The sequence below is a fragment of the Coregonus clupeaformis genome, chromosome 24, assembly GCF_020615455.1.
Source record: "Coregonus clupeaformis isolate EN_2021a chromosome 24, ASM2061545v1, whole genome shotgun sequence".
Classification (NCBI taxonomy): domain Eukaryota; kingdom Metazoa; phylum Chordata; class Actinopteri; order Salmoniformes; family Salmonidae; genus Coregonus; species Coregonus clupeaformis.
This window is the reverse complement of record NC_059215.1, coordinates 10,376,815-10,397,289: the sequence shown is the minus strand read 5'-3', so window position 1 is coordinate 10,397,289 and position 20,475 is coordinate 10,376,815. Positions and strand designations below refer to the sequence as shown.

At 43.8% G+C, this 20,475-nt stretch overlaps 1 protein-coding gene across 1 annotated transcript; it reads right to left on the bottom strand.

Annotated features, from left to right (window-relative positions):
* Positions 1-298: 298 nt before the first annotated feature.
* On the bottom strand, positions 299-11,672 carry LOC121538088 (synaptophysin). Its single transcript, XM_041845858.1, has 7 exons — positions 11,588-11,672; positions 9,852-9,917; positions 3,781-3,905; positions 3,242-3,440; positions 2,889-3,080; positions 2,413-2,738; positions 299-2,235 (listed from the first exon to the last, which is right to left on the bottom strand). The coding sequence occupies exons 1-6, from the start codon at positions 11,603-11,605 to the stop codon at positions 2,436-2,438; spliced, it is 903 nt and encodes a 300-aa protein (XP_041701792.1). The 5' UTR covers positions 11,606-11,672; the 3' UTR covers positions 299-2,235; positions 2,413-2,435.
* Positions 11,673-20,475: the final 8,803 nt, after the last annotated feature.

The following is a 20,475-nucleotide window of genomic DNA, read 5'->3' as shown; positions in this document are numbered from 1 at the left end:
AAAGAGTATCACAAGTCATCATTCACCACTAACGACAGACTATACGTATTTCATTGAGCATATTTATAAGAGCTACAGAGAAAAATAAAGAGAGAGAGAGAGAGAGAGAGAGAGAGAGAGAGAGAGCATAATATAGAGAAGAACAGGGGAAGAGAGAGAAAGTGAGGTGCCTCTACACCAGGGTTCTTCAATTCCGGTCCTGGAGGGCCGAAACACTTCTGTTTTTTATTTCTACTGGTAGTTAATTGCACTCACCTGGTGTCCCAGGTCTGAATTAGCCCCTGATTAAAAGGAGAGGATGAAAAACAGAGGTGTTTCGGCCCTCCAGGACCGGAATTGAAGAACCCTGCTCTACACCGACTGATTAAAAAAAACCTGATAAAGAAAATTATGGATCCAAAACTGCATAATGGAATAACATGGATGAAAAACAATTTATTTGTGATGATAACTGATGAAGCAAAATCTATCTATCTGTCCTGTTACCATTTGGCAATACAGTTTTTCTTCTATCCAAACAGAGGATTGGCAGTATGGCGAGTAGACCTATCTACATGACCTTGAAAAGAGTGATCATCGCAGCACGTGTAGTCCCTGTACTTTGTGTAAAATATAGCAGAGCTGCACTGTTCTGTGCTGTGTTGTCACCTTATGATGAGCCAAACATACTATTACTTAAAATGCTGTAACACTTGTTTGCTACTTGCCTACAATTTGTTCCAGGCTGCTTTAAGTCCAGGAGTCAGACACATGCAAAACCGGCTTTTGAGAGTGAATGTGGGGGGATGGGGGATGCAGGATATTTTATTTACATGGAACCAAGATACTGTTCAGAACACCTCAGTTGGCTATATTAATATGTAAAAAATGCTGTACTTATTTTCTATGGCTTGTGTATGGTCTTGAAAATGGCACATATTGTGCCATATTGATTTAGTTCTATGTAAATATATGCATGCATTTTGATCAGACAACCAATAGAAATGGTGATTAAACACGATTAATAACTCTGTCGTATGACTCATCCCTAGACTAGATAAATAGGCGATCGAAACAGGACAAGGTTCTGGGCCCAATCTGTCCGATGCCAAGTTCCAAACTACAATAAAATAAAAAAACATGATCCCCCTTAACATCCTCAAATCATCTTTAAATAAGAGTGTTGATAGCACACTACGTACAGCAGTTTTTAGAAACAGCATAGTATTAGCAGAATACCAATTCTTACCATGCAAACTACTTTTTCATTATCCTAGATGCATTTTCTCCTTTTTACATTTCAGCTTTTAAGAGATTCTCTGGAACAAACATAGCGAAATCATTGCTTGAGTAATATTTCGATGGAAAAATATAAAAGACAATGAACACAAGTTGTAATGAATGAAACCAATGTTAAATACATAAATCACTGCTAACACCTCTCCACTGCTAACACCTCTCTCATTCTTCACTCTCTGAATTCATCGTTCTTTTTGCTTTCTTTTTTTGCTTCATCCTTTGCCATCACGTCTTCTCTATCCCGTCAAACTCACTCAGTAATGTTGAACAAATAAAAAAGCACAATGAGAAAATAGAAAATATATAACTCTATTCTGAAAATGAATAAACAGAAAATGTAAAGAAACACACATGGAGAAATAAAATATACAAAACATAAATATTAAAAAATGACAAGGGTTGAACTATGTGAGCTCCTAAACAGAACTGAAGTAAATACAATTGAATAACTCTGTGCTCTACATTTGTTGTATAACAACTAATATGGAGTGCACAATTATTCAACTGTGTACATATTTCTATATGAATATGTTGATATTTACATAGCACAGACAAATACATTCTCCCAAGTTAAATATTACTACCATTATTGTCCTTCATTTAAGTGTTATTCCTTTATAAGATTGATCTTGTTTTTTAATTTTTTTATTCAGGTTTTGGTTTTGTATTCAAGTTTGTCCTCGTATGATCAAATGGACAATCAATCCCCTGTTGTCTTCTACAGTTAAATACATCACGAGAATAAACAGCATTTTACAGTAAGGACCCATTTCCCCCTCAACAAAATAACCCTCTCCCAAACGACACGGTGTTGCTCACTTCCCCTCCCAAGAGCCCACCTTCCTCCATCCCTCGCTCCCTGCCTCCCTCCTCTTGTCAACTCACAGATGCACAAACAGACGAGTGTGGAATTGTGGGTGGTGGTCAGGCACCACACTCCCAAATCACATGGTGGCCCTGGGGAGAGAGAGAGAGAGCGAGAGCGATAGAGAGAGAAAGAAATGACAACTAATTCATACCTAAAGATTATGAAGATGTCATAAAGCCACATAGTCTGTATTTCCCTTTGGAAGAGTAATGCAGTATCTCACAGTTGTTTATCAGTATTGCTCCATCATATGCACTGACACTCACCAGCTTCCATAGGGTGGACCAGCTCACATCTGATTGGCGTAGGAGGTGGGCTGCTGTTCGTATCCCCCCTGCTGATAGTCTCCGCCTCCCTCGGTGTAGCCGCCCTGGCCATAGTCGGGCTGGTAGCCTCCCTGGGTGCCGGCATAGGCATCCCCCTGCTGTGCGTAGCCCTCCTGCCCATAGCCGTCCTGGCCGAAGGACTCTGGGGCAGGCGCTTTCTCCTGGGAAGGTGCGTATGTGCCTCCGAAGGCTGCCAGCCAGCCGGTCTCCTTGAACACGAACCACAGGTTTCCTCCCCACAGGATCAGGTTGAGGAAGCCAAATGCCTAGAGGGTTGATTTGGAAGAAAAATAATAAGAAGAAGAAGACGAAGAGAAGTCAATATGTTGTAGTACAGGGTTTTTCCATCATATCCTCAGCAGTCCATGCCCTTTTAAAAAAACACACCATTTAAAATTAAATCCGGAAAAACGTACCACAGATGTGTTGAGACCAGAGACGACAGGGTCGTGGACTTCACGGCAGCGGTTCTCCGGTTCGTCGCATGCCTCGATTAGTAAGAGGACCTTGTCTGGGTCAGTGGATGCCTTCACATCCGACAGACCCTTAGCCCAGGCAGAAGAAGCCACCAGCCAGAAGAAGGTGAACACACAGGTCACAACGAAGTCCTGAGGATAATCACGTTATAAAGCATTAGCAAAATACATGCTCATCATCATCAAATCAAAGTCCTTATCAGAAACATAATCAATCTCATCATCATCATTACTATGATATTAGTAATAGTAACAGGAGTACTAGAAACAAGAAGCGCGAAAGACAAACTCACAATCTGGGCTCCCTTGCAGCCTTCACGGTATTTCTCCAGAATGAAAACGTACACAGAAAGGGCTGCCATGGAGTAGAGGAAAGAGAAGACTCCGACGGTGACAAAGAACCCAGCTGAGGAGGAGTAGTCTCCAATCAGGAACAGACGCTCAGTGTTTCCCCCCTTACAGGTTGGGGCATTGAAGTACACCTGATGTAGCCTGGCAAGGACAAGGGACATAGAAAGACAGAGAGAAGATGGGAGACAGACAGACACAGAGACAGAGACAGAGAGAGAGGATGGGAGATAGACAGAGAGGATGGGAGAGAGAGAGAGAGGGAGAGAGAGACAGAGAGGATGGGAGAGAGAGGAGGGGAGAGAGAGAGATGGAGAGAGAGGAGGGGAGAGAGAGAGAGAAAGAGACGTCAATTTGGGATAATAAAGTTTACAGGTTAATGTTCCACCACTGACTTTGCAGCCCAGTGGTACTGTAGAAATTACAGACAGACCATATTTGTGCGGGTTCAAGGGGTTACGTGTGACTGAATAGGCATACTGACCTGAATGGATACTCAAACTCCACCTCAATGCTCAGGTCACTCTCTGACCGGTTTTTACACTCCACACTCATCTTGAACATGCCAGAGTAGCTGCCGCATGTCGAGAAAGCAAAGATGGCAAAAATCTGAAAGACACAGAGGGTGGATGAGAAGAGGAGGAAAATGACAGACAGTCGAAGTAAACGGGAAGTAAAGAGAAGGTGAGGGGAAAATAGAGTAGTGAGATCAAAGGAATGGGGAAGGAATATGGTTGTAAGAATGACACAGACAGAGAGAAGTGTGGGGAGAAGCAGAATACATCTATTAAATTGCACTTATATTGGAATGATTATTCACAGAGATTGTGCTCTGTTGAGGAACTGGCATAACTCTAGTTTGGTCTGAAATAGGTGTTGATGTGAGCCTAAGGAAAGCCCATGCAGTATAATGGCAAACCCCGCTAAAGGTATACTGCTACGGAAAAACCTGACACTGTGGTTTCACCATCTGCTGTGTCTCCTGCGCTCCAATGTTCCTCCAATCACTGCAGGTTGCTTTCAAAGGCACACAGACTGCAAATCAATGCAGCTGTATTGCCAGGTTACAGCGCTACACCTGTTGCCATAGTTACTCCAACACCTAAAGTTGTGTGCTTTTGTATAAAATAATAAATACAAGAAATGTAAAATAACATGTTTGGTTGATATTGATATATCTGTTGTACTAAAGAAGTTATGATCAACTCTATTGATCAGGCTACAGTACTACAGGGGGGTGTACAGTAATGTAAACCAGCGCTTGTGTACCTGAACGCTAACCTACTCTCTTACACACGAGCGTGCACATACATAGGAGATTAGACAGCCTATTTTTACACACCCTCCCTTCCCTGCAGGCCAGATCCCATTGGATGGAAAAGCAGTCTATTAATCTGACTGAGGTCCTCTACCATCTGTCACTAAAGGACGCTGCACAGGGCTATTGTACACACACACACACACACACACACACACACACACACACACGCTCATGCTTGTGCACACTCACAGTGCATTCGGAAAGTATTCAGACCCCTTCACTTTTTCCACATTTTGTTACGTTACAGCCTTATTCTAAAATTGATTAAATTATTTATTTTCCTCATCAATCTACACACAATACCCCATAATGACAAAGCGAAAACAGGTTTTTATAAATTTTTGAGACTCGAACTTTAGCTCAGGTGCATCCTGTTTCCATTGGTCATCCATGAGATGTTTCTACAACTTGATTGGAGTCCAGCTGTGGTAAATTCAATTGATTGGACATGATTTGGAAAGATACACACCTGTCTATATAAAGTCCCACAGTTGACAGTGCATGTCAGAGCGAAAACCAAGCCATGAGGTTGAAGGAACTGTCCATAGAGCTCTGAGACAGGATTGTGTCGAGGCACAGATCTGGGGAAGAGTACCAAAAAATGTTTGAGCATTGAAGGTCCCCAAGAACACAGTGGCCTTCATCATTCTTAAATGGAAGAAGTTTGGAACCACCAAGACTCTTCCTAGAGCTGGCCACCCGGACAAACTGAGCAATCGGGGGAGAAGGGCCTTGGTCAGGGAGGTGACCAGAACCCGATGGTCAAACTGACAGAACTCCAGAGTTCCTCTTTGGAGATGGGAGAATCTTCCAGAAGGACAACCATCTATACAGCACTCCACCAATCAGGCCTTTATGGTAGAGTGGTGGTAGAGTGGCCACATGACAGTCCGCTTGGAGTTTGCCAAAAGGCCCCTAAAGGACTCAGACCATGAAAAACAAGATTCTCTGGTCTAATGAAACCAAGATTGAACTCTTTGGCCTGAATGCCAAGCGTCACGTCTGGAGGAAACCTGGCACCATCCCTACGGTGAAGCATTGTGGTGGCAGCATCATGCTGTGGGGATGTTTTTTTCAGCGGCAGGGACTGGGAGACTAGTCAGAATCGAGGGAATGACAAACGGAGCAAAGTACATAGAGATCCTGGAAGAAAACCTGCTCCAGAGCGAATGTCCTTGAGTGGCCCAACTAGGGAGGTCCCCACTCATAGAAATAGAATGAATAGAACGGGCTTGGAACTTCTAACCCTGCCAATTTTACTGGTAAAGTCATGGGTACACTCACAATGGCTGCGTAGTATTGTGATGCTAAAATGTCCATGGTAATGTAGAATGTTCATTCAAATTATGTTAACTGATGTGGCTCATGCAATGGAATGTATTTTTTGTAATGTCAGTTGAGTTGAATCAACAAATCACAGCACATATTGATGGGTACACTTACTTTCTGCTTTGCTCCTATGGGTACCCTCGCAATGGCCGCCAGTCCACCATTATGCAATCATTGACTTGAATGGGGATGCCCGTTCTGTTCATTCTATTTCTATGTTCCCACTAACATGGTAAATGTTGCAGTCTCTCACATAAATCCACTGACACACTACCACATTTCAAGCAGGCACAAACACGCACATGCATAAAAGCAAACCCAGAAGTGCACTCATACACACACACTCTTGGAGTTAGAATCAGCAGCATTTATAAATACCTGCTTATTTTATAGCCGAGTCCGACACGACTGAAAACCACAGGTATTCCAAAATTAACTCAAGTAAATGAATAACTGAACTTAATACATTGATTGATACACAAGCATAAATGGATGTTGTAGGACCACAAGTCTATCCATCACCATGTAAGTACCGTATGTATGCTCTCCAGTGTCTTTCTGTCTCAGAGTTTGGCAGGAATCCAAAGTATGAGAGCTTCAACCAATCACACCTCCTCTAAGCCAGGGGCAGACGAGTGGGCAGAGAGCCCTGGCAATGAGTTTGCAAAGGTTTAACATGTAAACTCCTTACCATATACAGTGCTTCTTGAAAGTATGTGAACCCCTTGTGCAATTACAGATTTGTTCAGTTTTTACCATGGAATCTTCATTTAATCAGAACCAGTATTTTTGATCTGACATAACAGGTTTATATTTACCAATACCATATGTTGGTGTGGAGGAAATCATGCATGTAGTAGAAAAACTAAATTAAAAAGGAATTAGTGCAGGTGCAAAAATAAGTGAACCCCAAATTGCATTGGTTAAATCAAGTAGGTAAGTAGAATCAGGTGGGTAAATATTTAGCTACCAAATGAACCAATCAAAGGAGAGATCGTCAGGAAAGGGTTTGGGTGGAACTCTGATAAATAAAGATAAGAAACCTGGTCAGTTTGGTGTTACCCATTCAGGTGATTGCAAAGCACACCATGCCGAGAGGAAAGGAGATCTCAGAGGGCATCAGGACGAGTGTAGTGAGAGCACATCAGACTGGGGAAGGCTATAAAATCATCTAAAAAATATTTGAGCTCCATCAGTCCACTGTGAGGCAAATAATTTACAATTGGAGAGCATTTAACATGACAGCAACTCGGCCTAGAAGTGGACGCCCTTCCAAATATCCCAAGAGCCACAAGAACAATAATAAATCAGGTAAAAGCCAACCCAAACATAACATCTAGAGATTTGCAGACCTCCCTTGCTGCATCTCAGGTAACTGTGCATGCTTCAACAGTAAGAACACTGAATCGAAATGCCATTCATGGGAGGTTTGCTAGGAAGAAGCCTCTGCTGTCAAAAAAGAACCAAACTGCCCGTCTTAACTTTGCCAGAGACCACCTGGACAAACCTGAAGGTTTCTGGTGGTCCATTCTCTGGACCGATGAGTCCAAAATGGACCGTTTTGGTCACAATCAACACCGCTATGTTTGGCGAAAACCCAACACTGCCTACCACCAAATGTCAAGATTTACATTTTAGTCATTTAGCAGACGCTCTTATCCAGAGCGACTTACAGTTAGTGAGTGCATACATTTTCATACTGGGGCTACTTTTCCTCCTCTGGACCTGGACGACTCCACATCATTAACTGAACAATGAATTCTGAGGTACACCAGGAGATTCTTGAACAGAACGTCAGGCCATCAGTCAAGGAGCTAAAGCTGGGCTGAAAATGGGTCTTCCAACAAGACAACGACCCAAAGCATTCAAGCAAATCTACCAAAGAATGGCTCAGGAGAAAGAAGATGTGTTTTGGATTGGCCAAGTCAAAGTTCTGACCTAAATCCAATCGAGATGCTGTGGCAGGACCTGAAGCGGACAGTTCATGCCAGGCACCCCTCAAACCTCACTCAATTGGCTGAGTTCTGTAAGGAGGAGTTGGTAAAAATCCCTCAAAACAGAGACTGATTACTGGCTATGGGAAACGTTTAGTCCAAGTTATCGCTGCTAATGGAGGTGCCACAAGCTATTGACTGAAGGGGTTCACATATTTTTGCATACATCAAATCTGAGTTTCTGTTAAATAAACCACTTTTGTTAAATAAACAATGAAAATTGATAATATTTTTTTGTTTCTGTAATTTATTGGAATGTCTTTATTACGAATTGGGGTTTAGATAAGGATTTTATGTTTATTTTAATATTTTATAGCAAAATAATTACCAGCTCTGTAGGGTTCACATACTTTCAAGCAGCACTGTATACTCCTACAATGAGCAGCTTTGATGATCAACAACACCAGGAACCACTTATAGAATACTGCCAGATTATCCCAGATCTCTACTGCATTGACCACACAGTATAAAAACTGGTCTTACAGTACAATAATGCACTTAGTGAATCAGTAAAGCAAATATGTAAACTGTAACAGAGCAGTTAACTGTAAGACAAAAATAACCTAGTTCCCAAGCGTGACCTGGGGCAGGATGTTGTTATGGTAGACACAGTGGTTAACCATTCTCTATACAGCATTAGTTTCATTTGGGGAGATTTCGATGTGCTTTCTCCCATCATCCATCAAAACTAGGCTTTATCAGCACACAGCTCCCAAGAGAGAGCACAACAGCAATAAGCCCCCCCTCCCCCGAATCCTGATATTTTTTCCACTAATTGGTATTTTGACCAATCACAACAGATCTTTTCACATCAGATCTTTTTTTTAGAGCTGATCTGATTGGTCAAAATACCAATTAGTGAAACAAATATCAGAATTGGGCTGCCTGTGTAAATGCAGCCATGTAGACTCCTCTTTGTACAATTGAGAGAGCCTATCTACATAGACGAATAACTCTAGCCCCTGGCACAAAACACTTTGGCAGAGGGGTCACACTGTGCCTCGGGTGTTACTGAATAAAGAGAACATAAAGCATGCAGAAACCTTGATGTGGATGTATGAAGTACATTTTGTGACATTGATGTGTGGAATGCTTTATCACAGATTCATCATGAATTGCCCATCAACGATTGTCATGCTGCAGCACAATACAACAAATAGAGCATTGTGGTGACTTTGTCGCATGAAGAATTGTAAAGGTAAACAAACAAGCAAATAGCGGAGATTCAGATTCACCACTATGGACAGAGGTCATTTGGAACCCCGTGAGTGACGTTTCAGAACCCCTGAAAGTGGACAGCGCCTTTTTCAGGTGACGCTGCAGGAACGGCAATGGCCACTACTACTACTACCCAGGTTTTAGTTCAGTGTAGGCTTATTCAATAATTATGTGCCACTTCCAAAACATGAAATGATAGTGAAAATGATTAGCACTAGGAGGGAGCAACTACAGAACACATAAAGAATTAACTACACGAGGTGGTCACAAAATACTGTAGATTAGATTACAGAGTGAAAGGCTAATGTGATGTGAGTTAATTATCTGGTGGATCAGATAGGCCTACAACAAACTCCACAGGAGAGGACACATAAATACAGTGGCCTGGATAGTTTGAAGAGAGATTTATAACAATTACCATGATCGATTTACAGTAACATTGTACCACTGAAACGACGTCGAGCTTTCAAGAGACCTGCCTGCGGTGACCGAGAGGAAGCAGCGAGTGGGAGGATGGCCAGTGTCATCCACCTTGCGCTGCCTGTTTGTCGTCACGAGCACAAAGCTTCACGTAGCTTTGTGACCTCTGTGTGACAGAAGGACACGTTCTGACACAGTACAGGGGCCCAACATCACTATAAGGCCATCATCAGAAGCCAAAGAATTAAACATTGTATGAAAACAGTAACTTACCCATTGTAGGATTTTCATAAATCCCAAAGGCTGTTTGATTATGGTAAACTGCCCGGTGGCCACCAACTGTCAACACAGAAATCAACAATCAACATTGTTTTATGAATTTGTCCACAGCTTAGATTCTAAAAATATTAAAACACTCGAGTGAGTGCGCACAATCCAGCAAGAGGCCACATAGTTAGGTTATCTGACAGACACGAATTGTCTTTTGAACGTTTGTAGTGTGTGCTGTGTAGGCCTACATGCATTTTCAGCATAGCCTATCTGTCATTACTCCACAGTTTGCACCTTTCAATTAATTTAAATGTATATTTCTGGAGCGGTGGAGGAGGCGGTGATATGATCAATTTTCTCATGCTGCCATTTGTTCGCTAGTACAGTAATTGTATTCTTTGACTTGGGGCGTGACAGGTCGTGTGACAAAGCACTGACATCGTTTAGGGGAGACGAGAGCGAGAGAGACAGAGAGAGAGAGAGACTTTGCCAGCATAGAATTAGACAAAGCTGCTTATCCCACTGTTTTGCCAAAGCTTGATAGACAGCAAGCACTCTACTAGAAATTTAGACAAGAAAGAAAATCTCGAGTTACCTCGATAGTAGTTGGCCCTATAGTAGATATAGCTGGCCCTATAGTTTAGGCTATACTTTGTAAAGCCTTGCCATGTGCGGTTGAAAGCAACACATCAGTCGCAAAGGAAGGTGGTCTGTGAGCATCCCTGAAGAAGCGATGGCCTGTAGCCTATCGATTCTGTCTTTAGCTTATCGATTCACATCGCAATATCTAATTTTTAACCCCCAGTCGGTCTGCCGCCCCTCATAAATTGATAGGCCTATAATATAACTCGCTACAGTAGTAAGAGAAGCACGACGTCTAATATTGCGGTATTGATGAAATAGGGGCTGTCGCTATTCCTATGCTTCTTCTATTTTTAGCAAGATCAGTTAAAAAAAACATATCTCTGTTTCTTTTCTCTTTCACGAGTTAGACATTTATTTTGCATCATCTCTTGTTTTGTAGCTTTTTTTTTGGTTGAAAAAATATCCTCATTCCATATTTAATCGGCTATACTTCAGCCTCTGCTCTGGCATATACTCTGCACACACCCCATAGGCTACATAGGCTGAGAGAGAAAAACTAATCCCCTCAAAATAGATCCAGTCAACGATTCTATTAGTTCAATAGCAGTTATTCAAAAATATAAGTAGGCTTTCCAAATAGACAATCCATTTATGTGTCCACAATTGAAACGGCATATCTCTTCATATAGCCTACAACCAATAGCTTTCACCTCAACTAATACCCTGGATGTGTTAAGCCTATTTGTCGGAGTTATTTGAAATGCTGTTGAAATTATATTGCGCAGGGTATCTTGATCAATTCTTTGGACTTTTGGACCATGGTCTATTTATGAGCCAACCGTTCCACTGAACCAGTCCATTGCTGGTTCAAAATTGGCTAAATCACATGCAATCTATCATGCCTGTATTGCGGTGTTTTGCGCTCAGTGCTCACTTTTCGTTCACGAGTCGACCACTGAAAGCACTGTATTTCAGACTAACCGTCCGCAGCTTTACAATTACAGCGGCCCCTATCATAATGATGTCCTATTATTTTTCCCCAAAACGCTACCCCGTCAAAGTGCGCATTCTGCAGGAGTGCCAAATTATGGCTTTTCAGCTAACTAAATCAAATGAAAACATTGGTATTGCTGGTTTTCATCCCAGAGCCCTACCTGGTTCACAACATCCATCTTGGCCGCCTGCTTGTAGATAAGAGGATCAGCGAGGTGGCGGGAGGGAGGCGTTACATCCGGAACAGCCCACGGGGGGACGAGGGTAAAGAGATGGGAATAGCTGTATTACGTCACGAGCTCGTCGAGGGCATCTGGAGCGTGGACGAGTCAGATAAATAATTGGACATACAGTAATGACGAGGTCGACAGCTTGGCCAATCATATGGCTGCTTTATTCTAGTATACTACAGCGATTGCCACAAGGGATAACAGAGAGACAACACAAATGTGTGCATGCATACGTCTTTTACTACGTTTGTTAGGAGGTGGGCACTGGGCAGGTTTAGTATTTATACATGATATTGGAGAGGCAATCAAGCTGCACTGCCAAGACTAGTCTGAGCTTTAGGGCTTCAGGTTGACGCTCATAAGCCTGTAAAGCCTGTTCGATTACCATAAAGCCTACCAAAGGCCGTCTCATCATCACAGAAAACGGGTCTAAAATAGCCTGATATTCTTATATAACTATATTATATGTGATTATAATGCAGTATATTTTATCACCTTACAGGGTGCTCATGGTCCATGATGTGAGAAATCAAACAAGAGCTCCACTAGTGGGTGCTGACCATGATGGTGGTGACTGGTAATGGTTTTGACTAGTCGGAATACAGCCTTTGTCAGATTTGACTTTTCATACCAGGTTAGGAAAACTTATGCAGCAGGTAAATAAAAAAAAATAAAGTTATGATAATTATTGTAAAAAGAAAAGGTTCCTGTAGGATCCTTTAGGGGTTCTTCAAATTGAAACTGTGGGGGAACCCCTATAAGTTCTTCAAAGAACCCCCATTAATGGTTCCACAAATAACCTTTTGGGGTTCATTTTTGCCCCCCCATTATTATTATTAATAATAATAATCAGCATAAAATCACAATAATAACACAATCTTTTAGTTGGCAGTGTTAGTTATGATTTTAGTGGCAAAGCAGAAATATAAAACCCAAATATGAGGTACACTCCCAGCCCCAAGTTCAATAGGTTCATTATATCCTCTGGCGTGTTGTTCTCTGTAGGTCAGAATGATTTAGCAGTGCATGGTGATGGAATAGGTTTCCTGATAAATTCATCAGAGGTGAACGGAGGGTGAAGACTGTGAATAAAAAAAAAAATCTAATTATACAGATGATTAACAAAACGTGCACACAACAGTATTCATATCTTCTTTTTTGTGGTAAAAATTATGTGAATGAAAAAAGGTTCACTTTTGACAACAGTTTTCATACACATACTGTTACGGATACAGGTATGCTGTATGTGTTTTTGTGTTTTTCCTCTCCTTCTGCCCTAATCACAGGTGTCCTTTGTGTTCCTGATTGGTGGTCGTTGGGGTGTCCCACCTGTCCGACATCCGTTTGTCTGCTGATTGCTGAGGTGGACCAATCAATGGACATTCCTCTGCATTGCACCACCTGTTTCTGGTTTTTCACTCACACCTCCCATTGTTTTAAAAGCCAGTCAGTTGTATTTGCTGACAGAGACTCTTTTCGTTTGTGAGTATGGATACTGTGGTGTCCTGTTTTATGTGTACGCACTAATTTGCTGGTTACTCTATATGGTAACTATGTTGTGTGTTCCTGGGAAAAGGGGGATTTAGCAAGTTGCCCATGGGTATACATTACCTGTAGAAAGAACATTGTCTAAAAACACTAGTTAGACCTGAGCGGACCACCCACTGTATTTTTGTATGGTTAGCAGTAGCTTAGCGGTTCTTGAGGCAGGCAAGATCAGTTTAGGGGTTTTTGACATTATTGTTTCATTCCTTGGGTCCTGCTCAGCCCTTTTTCCCAAACCTTTACTGTGTGTTCATAATAAACATTTTGTGTTTGACTGTAGTTTATGGTTGTCGGTGTATTTTTGTTCTCACTGTTTCTGTGTCACTATTCTAATTTGCATGAGTTATGTTACGGGTCTCTTTTCCATCCACCCTAGATTTTTAAAGCCACGGGGTTCGTAACACATACCTTGTCCATAATGTAGAGGCCATCTGTGATCTTCATTGAAGAGGTCAGGGAGGAGGAAGATGGCCGCTGTGACTGAGTCATAAGGTTTTAGAGAAACCATTAATTCAAATTAATTGTAGATGATGCATGTGATCTGCATAACATTATGAGACAAACCAATACAAATTGTACATACCTTTGTGTGCCTCCTTGTCAGTATACCTGTATGCAGACAGACAACTAAAAAAGTGAGCAGTTCAGTCATCTGCGCCCAATACAACTATAGCCTTTAACATATTCTTACCTTGTTGTTGATTCATATCCATTGAATTGTGTCCATGTTCTGTTTTAAAAATGAGAAAGTGTCAAATAGCACAGTCATTTGCACAAATATGAAAAGATAGATGGTAGGCCTATCATAAAACAATATCAATTAAGATCATAAAGGGAGAAACCTTACCTTAAATTGAGGACATCTTTACATTTTTCAGTTAGGTGTCTGCACCTGCTGTCCTCTCAAATTCAAATCAAAATATTTCAGTTAGGTATTATAACCGCAATCGATAAAAGACAGTACTGTGCAGCCGTCTTCATCGACCTGGCCAAGGCTTTAGACTCTGTCAATCACCACATTCTTATCGGCAGACTAAATAGCCTTGGTTTCTCAAATGATTGCCTCGCCTGGTTCACCAACTACTTCTCAGATAGAGATGTGTCAAATCTGAGGGCCTGTTGTCTGGACCTCTGGCAGTCTCTATGGGGGTGCCACAGGGTTCAATTCTTGGGCCGACTCTATTCTCTGTGTATATCAATGATGTCGCTCTTGCTGCTGGTGACTCTCAGATCCACCTCTACGCAGACGACACCATTTTGTATACATCTGGCCCTTCATTGGACACTGTGTTAACAAACCTCCAAACGAGCTTCAATGCCATACAACACTCCTTCCGTAGCCTCCAACTGCTCTTAAACGCTAGTAAAACTAAATGCATGCTCTTCAAACGAACACTGCTTGCACCCGCCCGCCCGACTAGAATCACTACAAATAACTACAAATACCTAGGTGTCTGGTGTGGGGATCTAGATGTGATGACTAGCTTAGAAGGAATGCATTAATGATTAAACATAATGGGTTTGTACTGTACTGATATAAATTGTTTCACATAACAAGCTGTGATTCATGTCAGGAACGTTAGGGGGTAGGATGAGATAAGACTTGTATTTCTCACAGACACGAACACTGCCTCTTTGTTAAACCGCGCTCAAGGACGTAGGTACAGGGGAACAGTGTCTATGGGTGCTGACTCTACAGGTTGTGATGATAACAACTTATGCCTGGCAACAGTGGAGCGCCAAGGGGCTGGGACCAGCCTGTGCGCCAACGGATAGGCTGAGTAAGTCTAAACCACGCTCAGTCTCTACTCTGATTGGCCAGCAGGGAGCAGGAACTATCTCTGTCAGAGTATTTTAAGAAGAACTCATAACAATGGCTTAGTTCTCTGAGTGCCCTGTGTGGTATTTCAGTGGACCCGTATATACGAACATCATATTTACCATTGAAGTGGTTTGCATTAATTAAAATACTAGTCTATTTTAGAAGACGTGTATTGACCTCTTTTGTTCCTAATACCAGATTTGAATTGACGCAACTTAACACTGGTTAGACCGTAAACTCTCCTTCCAGACTCACATTAAGCATCTCCAATCCAAAGTTAAATCTAGAATCGGCTTCCTATTTTGCAACAAAGCCTCCTTCACTCATGCTGCCAAACATGCCCTCGTAAAACTGACTATCCTACCGATCCTTGACTTTGGCGATGTCATTTACAAAATAGCCTCCAACACTCTACTCAGCAAATTGGATGTAGTCTATCACAGTGCCATCCGTTGTCACCAAAGCCCCATATACTACCCACCATTGTGACCTGTATGCTCTCGTTGGCTGGCCCTCACTACATATTCGTTGGAAAACCCACTGTCTCCAGGTCATCTATAAATCACTGCTAGGCAAATCCCCGCCTTATCTTAACTCATTGGTCACCATAGCAACACCCACCCGTAGTATGCGCTCCAGCAGGTATATCTCACTGGTCATCCCCAAAGCCAACACCTCCTTTGGCCGCCATTCCTTCCAGTTCTCTGCTGCTAATGACTGGAACGAACTGCAAAAATATCTGAAGCTGGAGACTTATCTTCCTCACTAACTTTAAGCATCAGTTGTCAGATCAATTTACCGATCACTGCACCTGTACACAGCCCATCTGTAATTAGCCCACCCAACTACCTCATCCCCATATTGTTATTTATTTTGCTAATTTGCACCCCAGTATCTCTATTTGCACATCTTCTGCACATCGATCACTCCAGTGTTAATACTAAATTGTAATTATTTTGCACTATGGCCTATTTATTGCCTTACATCCATAACTTGCTACATTTGCACACACTGTATATATATTTTCTATTGTGTTATTGACTGTATGTTTTGTTTTATCCCATGTGTAACTCTGTTGTTGTTTTTAATCACACTGCTTTGCTTTATCTTGGCCAGGTCGCAGTTGTAAATGAGAACTTGTTCTCAACTGGCCTACTTGGTTAAATAAAGGTGAAGTAAAAACACTTTTTTTTTTTAAAAAGGTTCCTGCAAGAACCCCCAAGAACTAGAGATTCCTCAATTAATCCCATCCCCTATGGGGTTCTTGGAAGAACGTTTTGGGGGCATTTTTCAGTGCCAAGAACCCTAAGGTTCTTCAAGGAACTTTGAGGATCTTAGAAGAAACCTTTTTGAACCCCTCATTCTTAGAGTGTAGCAAGTTAGGATAATTAGGTTAAGGTTAGGAAAAGAGTTAGGATTAGCTAATATACAAAAAACTACTTTTGATGTTAATTTGACAAAAGCTGTATGTATCCTTTTTAGCCATGACCATGTTTCTCAGTAAAATATGGCTGTGGCGTGTGATTTGGATGGAGTCAGGCGCAGGAGGGTAAATCGACCGATTCCTGGGTGACCAGAGGAGGGAGACGTGTGGGCCCAATAGATCAGATGGTCACGGACAAGAGATGGCACCTACTGCAGCCCAGCTGGACATTGAGGTGGAGATGGCTCTGTGCGTACCGCCCGCTCTATGTCCACGTCCATCGCCCATACTACCGCCGCCACAATTTAGGAGGCCAGGAGTATGGGTGTGGGGTCTATGGGCCCTCCTCTGTGTCGTACAGTCGTGACAGCGCGTCTGCCTTCACGTTCTGCGTACCTGGGATGTATGACAGAGTAAACTCAAACCGGGTGAAGATTAGGGCCCACCTGGCCTGGCGAGGGTTCAGCCTCCTCGCTGCCCGGCTGTACTCGAGGTTACGGTTGTCCGTCCAGACGAAGAAAGGGTGTTTCACCCCCTCGAGCCAGTGCCTCCACACTGTCAGGGCTCTGTCTACAGCCAACTGCTCCCATCACCAACGTCATAGTTTTGCTCCCCCGGGCTGAGCTTCTTGGAGAAGAAGGCACAGGGGCAGAGCTTGGGTGGCGTGCCCCGAGTGTTGAGACAGGACAGCACCTATCCCTACCTCCGACGCATCCACCTCCACTACGAACGGTAGTGATGGATCGGGATGGGCCGGTACCGGGGCTGAGGTGAAAAGAACCCTCAGGTTACTGAAGGCCCTGTCAACCTCAGCAGACCAGCAGAGCCGGGACGGCCCACCCTTCAACAGAGATGTGATGGGAGCTGTGACCTTGCCAAAGCCCCGGATAAACCTCCGATAGTAGTTGGCAAAGCTCTGCACCTCCTTTACCGTGGTTGGAGTCGGCCAATTACGCACAGCTGAAATGCGATCTCCCTCCATCTCCACACCTTAGGTGGTAATGCTGTATCCGAGGAAGGAGACGGACTGCTGGAAAAACAGACACTTCTCTGCCTTGGCATAAAGGTCATTTTCCAACAGTCGGCCCAGCACTTTGCGAACCAGGGACACATGCTCGGCGCACGTAGCGGAACCAGAATGTCACCGATGTAGACCACTACACCATGACCAAGCATGTCCCGAAACACCTCATTCACAAAGGACTGGAAAACGGATGGAGCATTATGGAAACCGTATGGCATCACCAGGTATTCGTAATGCCCCGTAGTTGTGCTGAATGCTGTCTTCCATTCGTACCCCTCTCGGACCCGCACCAGGTTATACGCACTCCGGAGATCTAATTTTGTGAAAAAGCACGCCCTATGCATTGACTCGATCACAGATGGGATGAGGGGCAGAGGATAACTATAACATATTGTCCCCTTGTTCAATGCTTGGTAATCAATGCACGGGCGCAGACCTCCGTCTTTCTTATTCGCAAAAAAGAAACTTCAGTAGGCGGGCAAAGTGGAGAGAAGTATGAACCCCTGGCGCTTGTCTCCATCGCCTCCGTTTCAGCATGCGACAGGGGATATACATGACTCCTGGGGGGCACAGCGTCTACTCATAGGTTTATCGCGCAATCCCCCCTGCCCCGATGAGGTGGTAATTTGGTCGCCTGCGTTTTGGAAAACGCGTGCGCCAAATCGAGGTATTCGGGGGGGATGCGCAGAGTGGAGGAAGTATCTGGACTTTCCACCGTGGTTGCACCAACGGAAACAGCTAGGCACCTACCCTGACACTCTCGCGACCACCCCGTGAGAACCCTCTGCGGCCATGAAAGGTGGGGTTGTGTAGTGCTAACCAGGGAAGACCCAACACAACAGGGAAATCAGGGGACAAAATAATAAAAAAATGTGACATGCTCTCTATGGGTCCTCACTATTGTGACTGGAGCTATAATTTCCCTAATGAACCCTGACCCTAATGGTCAACTGTCAAGTGCTTCATTGGGCAGTGGAGTGGATAGGGGAACCAATGGAATACCTAGACTTAGAGCTAACTACCTGTCCATAAAGTTCCCAGCTGCGCCTGAATCGACCAGACCTTACACTGGGAAACTACGGGGTATTCAGGGAAGGTGACGTATATTGTGCAGTGTGCAGCAGAGGGCTCTGACCGAGTGTGGGTTTGCGCTACCTGCGGTGATGCAAGAGTGCCCTGCCTGCCGCCTCCAGACCCGAAAGAACCCTGACGACAGCGTGCAGTATAATGTCCTCTTCTGCCACAAGAGTGACACTGAAGCTTTCCTCCTCCATTCTCCCGGATCGCTGCCCCACCCAGCTCCATCGGAACGGACTCGGAGTTGGGGGGGGGGGGGTGAAATGGGCAGGCCACTCCCAGGATGTCCTCTAGCAGCCAGCAGGTTGTCCAACCGGATGGCCATGTCCACCAGCTGGTCGAAGGTTAACATGGCATCCAGGCAGGCTAGCTCCCTTCGGACGTCCTCTCGCAGGCTGCACCGGAATCCGTCGATCAGGGCCCGCTCGTTCCACCCGGACCCAGCCGCTAGGGTCCGAAACTCCAGGGGGAAGTCCTGCGCGGTCCTTGTACCCTACCTCAGTTGGACCAGACGCTCGTCTGCCTCTCGTCCTTCGGGCGGGTGGTCGAAGACTGCCTGGAAGAGGCGAGCGAACTCCCCGTAGTTGTCCAACGCAGTTGGCCCAATCCAGGGCTTTCCCCGAGAGGCAGGAGACGAGGGCAGACACCTTCTCCCACTCCGATGGAGCCGGGCTGATGTTCACCAAGTAGAGGTCCAGCTAAAGGAGGAATCCCTGGCAGCGGGCAGCCGTCCCATCAAACTCCCTCGGTCGGGATAGATGAATCCCTCGGGGTGCTGGAGTGTGGGTGGCCGGATCCGGTAGCTCAGCTGGTCCCGACGGGTCGGGTCCTCTCCTCTCCAGGCGTTGGACGACCTGGAGAACCCGATCCATCGCTTCTCCCAAGCTGGCTAGCATCATGGAATGCTCGTGGACCTGTGCCACGACTCCAGGCATGGGCTCTTCTCCTGCTGACTCCATGGCGGGTTTGTGATTCTGTGGCATGTGATTTTGACGGAGTTAGGCGCAGGAGGGTAAACCACAGAATAAAGGTTTATTCCGTATATATGTCGATACAAAGTACAAGGAGCTCCACCGAGCTCATATAACCTCCACAATAAACAATCACACACAAAGACAAGGGGGCAGAGGGAACACTTATACAGGTACTGATGAGGGGAATTGAAACCAGGTGTGTGTAATAAACAAGACAAAACAAATGGAATGATGAGATGAGGAGCGGCAGTGGCTAGAAGGCAGGTGACGAACGCTGAAGCCTGCCCGAACAAGGAGAGGAGGCAGCTTCGGAGGAAGTCGTGACAATGGCCAGTCATATACGTCTTTATTTATCTTCCTTGCTGAAAAACAAAATCATCCACTAAGCCAAGTGTTGTCATGGTAATTAAAGAGGAGTTTCTAATGTGGAACTGAGTGGGCCAAGGAAACATAGATGTTCTCCATCTGCTAAGGCACTAATGATCATTATGCAATTCATGTGTTTCTTTTATGCTTTTTGTTCCTTAAAATCATGAAATGTTACACCCTCTATAATTATGTAGTGTTATGCCAGTTATTTATGAAAAGCCCATGTCTCCACTATCTGCATGATTAAATTCCGGCCTTACTGTTACTGCTACTAAATGAACTAGCTACATGACAACTTTGAGAAAAAGTACATTGCACTTTATTACTGTACACACATAAACACCTGACAGTTCAAAGTATTAGCAGTCGCAATAAAACAAATCTAACAATTGTTCTTTTTAAGTTTACAAGTTGCATTCCTCTTGACCATATACATAAATACTATTACAAAGTTTCTCACTGAGGGAGATTAATCAATCAATCAATCAAATGTATTTTATGAAGCCCCTTTTAAATCAGCAGATGTCACAAAGTGCTATACAGAAACCCAGCCTAAAACCCCAAAGAGCAAGCAATGCAGATGTA